Here is a 7791-nt window from a genome sequence, read left to right as displayed (position 1 = left end):
TATATATATAGACATGTATTGATTCAATTAATCGTGGTTGAAGACTACACTCGGATTTTCTCTAAAATATATCTCAACTTTGCTGGTAAATCAATGAAGCTACTCAAGTGGTCTCCTGATTTTGACCTTAATCATGAACCTCCTACTGTACCGGTATGGTTCAGTCTACCAGGTCTCAAGCTACACTTTTTTCTTCATCAGATTGTTTACTCTATTGGGGTCATACTTGGGGACCCTATGAAGCTAGATCTACCGACTTTCAACCTAACCAGACTTTTTGTGGCCAGAATACTTGTGGAAAGAGATATTACTTTACCTGATGTTAATGGATATTGGCAACAAATCGTCATGGAGCATAGACTGTCTTACTGTTCTCATTGTAAGATGTTTGAGCATACACTTGATAAATGTTATAAGTTTCATCATAATTTGAAATCTAAAGATCGAGTGAATAAGGATAGATCTAATCCCACTACTCTGGACATATCTGTTTTATCTGGAGAGAAAGCTACCACATGACAAATTTTGGATATCGCTAAAGATCAGCCACCTACCATACCTGCTGAGAAGGTGCAAATTGATCCTTTATCCAACATCGTAGTTCCTGATGAAGAACATCATACTACAGATACAGATCCAAAAGTGCTTATACAACTCACTGTTACTGAAGAAAACTCACTTACATGCTAAGACACACGAGAGTGCTTTGATTCAATCAAAGATCAGCTGGTACAACAAGCGGTTACTTTTAATGTTCAACATCCTACACATGTTCGACACACTTTAGACAAATCTACTGATCAGGCGAGTCAATCTTCAGATGAAGAATAACGGGTCTATTCCAGTAGGAAGAAGAAGACTGGAGGTCGAGTCGAGCTTGGAAACTTATTAGATGATTCTTTGGTCACTACTAGCAATGACACTCATCTTTACCAATTTATTATCTGGCTCCTTTCCTAGAACTAGAGGTAGAGGCAAAGGAAAATTGGGTCGCTCTCTAGCTACCTGATACTATGTTTTTTTGGCATTTTTTATTTTTTTATTTAGGTCTCTTTTATTTTTTTGTATTTTCTATTTTTTTGGAACCTTTTGTATGTGATGATTATCTTGGGGGAAAGGTGTCATGCTTGGGTCCTTCCACACAATCTATATGTATCCTTATTTCCTTTTAATATATTAGCCTTTGGGCTTTCTCAAATATATATATTGTTGTTTTGGATACTTTTTATAAGCTTTTCTGATATGCTCCTGGTGTTGTAAGGTTCTTGAAAATATAGTAATTAATTGTGACCATTGATGCTTTTAGATTTATACTATAGTGAGAGTTGGTAGATTATCTACTTCACTTGCATATTGTTGCTGTATTTATATCAATTAGCTTTGTTTGAAGCCTTCTTCCTCATAACATTGCTACTGAAGTTGCTCTCATTTTAGTTCATTCCACTTCTTAGCATACTTAAATTCTTGCTGGGATACTCTTTTATCTCTCCCTCTACTTGCAATTATTTATAAAGTTTCTGTGCTCGCCATAGTAGAATAACTTATTATTTTGCAGGTTCCAGCTTCAACCCACTACAGTATGGTCTTTTATTTTGTGTCAAAAGCACTAGTTTCCGGATCATTGCTGCAGCATTTTGTTGATGGTGATGATGAATTTCGAAACAGTAGATTCAAACTGATCCCCTCCGTTCCTAAGGTTATCTTTGCTATTTCTTTCAATTATTTTGCGCTGCTTCTATGTTGTTTAACAGGCCTAGATTGACATCCTATGCATTCGGCTTCTAACCCCAGCTTCTTTTTTTTTTTCTCAGGGTTCTTGGATAGTTCGTCAGAGTGTAGGAAGCACCCCATGCTTACTAGGAAAAGCAGTTGATTGCACTTATATTCGTGGACCAAAATACTTGGAAGTAAGCGATAGAAATAGGTTATATCACACAATCGTTTCTAGAATTGTTTGATAACTGAATTGTCATTTTAGGATAAGCTGGATCATGAGATTTCTAACACGGTTGATTTGTGCAGATTGATATTGACATTGGTTCTTCTACTGTAGCTAATGGAGTTTTAGGACTAGTTTTTGGTGTAATTACCACTTTGGTCGTTGACATGGCCTTTCTTATACAGGTATCTACATGTGTCCTTTATCCCAGTTAAAATGATGTTTTAATTCAACCTAGTGTAAAGAATCTTAGCTTTCTTATGGACCATTATCTCATTAAGCTTTTTCAATAAAAGTAAATTATGGATGTAGTTACAACCAATAATGCATGGAATATTTTTTATGTCCGTATTTTATGCTTTAGCAATAATTTATGCTAGGTGATCATCAGACAAACGTTTACAGCAAATCAAGTACTTAACCATGTCCAGTTTTTTATATTCTTATTCTAGTTATCGGACTTTATATGGTTTTAAAAGTAACTTATGGATGTCCTGTGCTTTATGCTTTCAAAATTAAAATTTGTCTTTCAAGAATATGATTCAAAAGAAATAAATAATTAGATCACATAGAGTGACTCTTTTTTTGAGGTATCATCTAAAAATATTGATGACAGTGACATGCTAGATCAACTTGGATCCAGAAAAGGGGCTGCATGACTGCGACATGGGATATGAAGAGATTTTATTTCATAGTACAAATCAACTGATTTCACGATGTTAAGTCTGAAATGACGTGAGATTTGAAATATAATTTTATAAACAAAACAATAGTTCTGATAGATTGTAACTAATTTATTTACTATTTGAAAAGTTAGCAAGTTACAACTGAAAAACTAATGAAGTTTCCTGAACAATCATCTGGAATAAAAAGTACGGTATAAGTATAACTAATACTGTACCAAAATAGAAGGTATCGTGGATGAATTTGTAGGGTGTAGGGTCAAGCAAGATGTTCAACTAAGTTCATAAATGTCAAGGATTAAAATGTTGTAATTTGTATAATCATTATCTTATCGAACTAATCCTAGATATTAATAATTATAATCTTTCAAATGCTTTTATGCATCTTTTTTTGGCATTCAATCTTGACTATCCTCATGTCATAATGATAGAATTGTCAGTCCCAGTTTGATTTTGGGCTCCTGTAGGTTTGATTGAATTACGCTTCCTAATTAGTCTGGGAAGGCGTGGTTCTATTGTGCACCTTAGAGGCTTTCCATTCTGCTTTCTTTTGGTTTACTCTATTTTGTTGGTCTATCATCATCTAGTCATCACTACCTCGTCGATCTGTCTTTATCCACTTAGCTCTGTTCTACTAGCCCTACTTTCATCTAATTAAATACCATTAAGTTTTCGTTTGACCTGCAGCACTCAGCTTCCCTTAGCTTTTGAAGCTCCCTCCCTTTTCTTGTTGAGTCAGCTAAGGGGAATAGAGTTTACTATTATCTAAACAGTCGAGGCATGCCGGCAAGCTTCACTAAGGCTATCAGGCATGGGTTGCCCTGTTGACCCTCTTTTGTGGAGATTACCTTATCTATCATGATTATTTTGATGACTGTGACCATTCTAACCACCATGATTATTACAGTTTAAGTTAGCTGAGCATCGGCATCTTCAGATGTTCCATGACTTGGTCTCTATGGTCTTTGTAGTTATCCGCAATAACAACTACAAGTGGCCCACTTTGATTTGCATTTTCACCGACAATCTTTGCTGGATGAAGTTCTTCATTTATCATGATGGCCATGACCAAAAAGAGAACAAGTTCCGTGCCTTGAAGGCCCTTATTGAGTAACACACTAATTAGGGGCATTTTATCAAATATTTGGCTGACCATCTTCATATCATTGCTAATAAAACTAATCCTTGCAATGATACCCGAGTTTATCCAAAACACAATAAAAAAGAAATATTACTTTTGAAATTCAGAGGGTTTACAACGAGGACACATTAATACAGGAAATAATACGGCAGACAAACACTTTAGGGCGAGGGTTAGGCCAATAGACTCCAACTAGACAACGGGTGTAATGGCTAGTTGGGTTGGGATAGCAGCAGGAACGATTGGAGAGGTTGTGGGTAACAGCAGTAGGTGTAGGATGATGAAGTTCTCTGGTAGGATGGCCGGCTGGTTGCTGAAAACAGGTTCAGCATGGCTTCAGCAGGGCTGAAGATGGCGGCTGTAAACAGGTTCAGCAAGGCTGCGGATTGGTGGCTGGATGACTGCAGGCCGACAACTGGAAAAAGGTTCAACAAGGCTCCAGGCCGGTTGCTGGAAGCAGGAACAACAAGGCAGTAGACTGGTGGCTGGATGGCTAGAGGCCGGGGGCTGGAAACAGTAACAGAAAGGCTGCTGGCTAGTGGCTGGATGGCTGCAGGCTGGCGGATCGAAATGCAGGAGGACTTCGTAGTAGCTGGAAGAGTGGAACAAGCGAAGATAATCATCGCCTCGGATGAGTTATAGCCATAGCTAGAGTACTTTCTCATGTTTGGATGCAGCCCTTGGGAGTGCTGGAGGGAGAAATCTGAAATCATAATTAGAAAAGGATACATAAAGGTAGTATGAGAAGAGCCCAAAGGAGGCACCCTATCATACGATACAATTACAGTAATACCCAAAAAAAAAAATTAAAGATACAGATAGACTCAATAAAATGTAAAACAAATTTAAAACATGTAGAAAACAAGTAGCTCGGGACGAGCCAGTTTAGTCTTGTCTCTTCCTCTAGTTTTAGGAGCGGGAGCAGATAACAAATTTTGAAGAGTCTTGTCATTGTCAGGAGTCATCAAAGTATCATTCTTTAAGTTTTTAAGTTGGAGTGAGCCCCCAGCCTTCTTCTTTCGCCGAAAAGTGTAAACCTGTCATTCTTCATCGGAAGACTGGCTCATGTATTTCTCGATCTAATTTGATGTTAGCACTGCAGTAAGAGGAAAGACAGTCGTTGCCACCACGATAGGTTCCAGTGTATGTGAAGTGTGAATTGTTACCTCTGCACCTGATGCTTCCTAAATAGGAGCTGCGAAACTATCCTGATTTTCAGTTCGAACATTATCCATTGTAGTATGGTCAGGAGAAGGGATCTCAGGGGCAGACACCTCCTATTTTGTGGTGATTCCCTCCTCAAGTTGGTTGGGCACATGGGGTGTACTAATAGTGTGTTCCTGCTTTTGACTATTGGTTCTCAACTGTGAGTGCAATCTGAAATATTTCTTCTGCGGGTGTCCAAACATCTTGCAGTGTTTGCAGTAGTATGATTTTTGTTCCATAATGATTTTTTGCCAATAACCATTGTGAGCAGATCCAAGCCAGACTTCTTCTACATCTGGTGGTGTAATATTTTGTTCAATCAAAATCATTGCAATAGAAGACTTTGAGAAATGAACTGTAGGTAAGTCTACCTGCAAAGGTTTTCCAAGGATAGTCTCAATTGCATATAAGATAGGTAGGTCAAAGAAATGAAGCTTGAGTTCATGTAATGAGAACCAGATATGTGCAATTGGGGGTTCTTGACTGGGATCAAAATTGGGGTCTATTTGAGCAATTTCATATGTTTGCCCTCAATTGTGATGAATTTCTTTGAAAAAATCCTCGTGTAATTATCTTATGTGCTCAGCTGTATCATAACATGCTTTCCGTTAAAATGACCCACCCGTCAATCCCAACCAGTTTGAAATCTTCAAAAACCTTCTTGATGATCTCCATCTTAAGACAACTTAATTGAAACTCTCCAACTAATGTAAATTTGTGAAATTTCAACGTCAGAAAAGAAAATTGCTAGTTTGCCCGCCGTTTTCTCTATTTTTTTATGAGATTGCAATTTTTATTTCCTGCAACAGAATCATAATAAATCTACAGGAATACCGCACTATCTGCGAGGAAATTCTTATGTCTTTTTCACTGCTTGTCGAGGCATTAAACATGGAGACCCTCTTTCCCCACTATCTTTCCCTATTATGTTCATTTTAGCTTTTGATTATTTATCCAGGATGCTCAATCATTTCCAGTTTTTACACCCTCACACACAGTTCTCTCACAAAGCTAAAATAGTGGTTTCACACCTTGCTTATGCAGATGATGTCATTATTTTTGCTAATGCATCTAAACTTGCTATAAAACAAGTAATGGAGCTATTACAGAATTTCCAGAATTGTTTGGGACTACGCTTTAATTGTGACAAGTGCTGGATGTTTTTTGGCAAGCAGGTTAAACAACATCGTATTCATTGGGGAGTTGCATATACTGGCTTTCATCAGGCCTCTCTCCCTCTCAAATATCTTGGGGTTAATTTGATAAGGGGAAGGAGGAAACAAATTCATATGGATGATGTTATTGATAAAATCAAACGTAAAATTAATGATTGGAGAAATGTTTTTTTTTCAACAGGGGGCAGGATCTCTTTGCTTCCTAATGTTCTTCAGAGCATTCCACTGTATGCTTTGCAAGTGTTTAATCCTAAAAAAAGTGTCATCAATGTTATGGAGAAGTTTTTTAGTAAATTCATATGGGTGGAAAATGGTGCGAAGAAAATTTGGGGTTCTTGGCATAAAGTTTGTAAGCCTAAAAAGGCTGGCGGATTTGGCTTTAAGGCCTTGAAACATACTGTGGAAGTAAACCTTTGCAAACTTTGGTTTAAATTAAGATTGGGTGCATCTCTATGGGCTTCTTTTTTGCATCATAAATATTGTACTCAAACTCATCCTTCCCTGGTTTGGTGGAAGGTTGGTGACTCTCGTATTTGGAAAGCTGTCGTAAATGCTAGAAACACTGCTAATAATTTCATGTTTTGGGACACAGACGATGGTGATCTCTTTTTTGAACGATAATTGGGGGTTGTCACATCTCTCTGATTACTCACATTCTCTTCATACTAATTCATTATTGGTTTCTGTGGAAATCAAAGGAATAATTTGTATTTCACCTTTTGATCATACAAGGTATTATATAGAAAATAAAAAGGAGAAAAAACCAGGAAACTATTTAACTAATTTCTTTAATTTAAGGGATTACAAATTTATTCTAATTTCCTTAATTTAAGGGATTTACCAATTAATTCTAATTTCTTTAATTAAGGAAATTAGAATCAATTCTCACAACTTTATTTCCATCTCAGACACATCTCGACACTCCCCCTCAAGCTGAGGAATAGATGTCTTCCATTCCCAACTTGGATACAAGATCATGGAAACTTGAACTGTTCAGCCCCTTTGTTAGAACATCGGTTAATTGTCTTTCTGATAGAACATAGGACATATACACTAACCCTTCCTCCAGTTTTTCTTTGATGAAATGTCTATCAATCTCAATATGTTTTGTCCTATCATGTTGTATAAGATTATGAGCTTTATTAATGGCAGACTTGTTGTCACAGTAGAGCTTCATAGGACCCTCCCATGGAATTCTTAAATCATCCAAGATGATTCTCAGCCACAGTAATTCACATAATCCTTGAGCAATAGCCCTGAACTCTGATTCTGCAGATGACCTTGCCACTACATTCTGTTTCTTGCTCCTCCATGTCATTAGGTTACCTCCAAGAAAAGTACAATATCCTGTAATTGATCTTCTATTCACTATGGAGCCAGCATAGTCAGCGACAGTGTAGGCTTCCAGAGTAAGAGTGTCATTCCTTTTGAACAAGATTCCTTTCCCCGGATTGTCTTTCAAGTAATGCAGTACCCTATAGGTAGATGAGGTTCTCTAGGATCATGCATGAATTAACTGATCATTCTTACAGAATATGCTATGTCTGGTCGAGTGTGAGCAAGGTATATGAGTTTGCCAACCAATCTCTGGTACATTCTTTTATCTACAGCTTGTTCTTCTTTATCTTATCCCAACTTATAGTTTGG

General features: G+C 37.3%; 1 protein-coding gene across 3 annotated transcripts in view; it reads left to right on the top strand.

The window, feature by feature from the left end:
• Positions 1–7791, top strand: part of LOC110038596 (protein ENHANCED DISEASE RESISTANCE 2-like) — a 75500-nt gene that overhangs the window by 55766 nt on the left and 11943 nt on the right. For all 3 annotated transcript variants that reach the window (XM_020743474.1, XM_020743475.1, XM_020743473.1), the window contains exons 19-21: positions 1556–1696; positions 1812–1907; positions 2023–2124. In XM_020743474.1, the coding sequence (XP_020599133.1) occupies positions 1556–1696; positions 1812–1907; positions 2023–2124 (339 nt within the window). The remainder of the gene's footprint in view (positions 1–1555; positions 1697–1811; positions 1908–2022; positions 2125–7791) is intronic.

The sequence above is a fragment of the Phalaenopsis equestris genome, unplaced genomic scaffold, assembly GCF_001263595.1.
Source record: "Phalaenopsis equestris unplaced genomic scaffold, ASM126359v1 Scaffold233208, whole genome shotgun sequence".
NCBI classification, from domain to species: Eukaryota; Viridiplantae; Streptophyta; class Magnoliopsida; order Asparagales; family Orchidaceae; genus Phalaenopsis; species Phalaenopsis equestris.
This window is presented reverse-complemented; position numbering and strand designations above follow the sequence as displayed.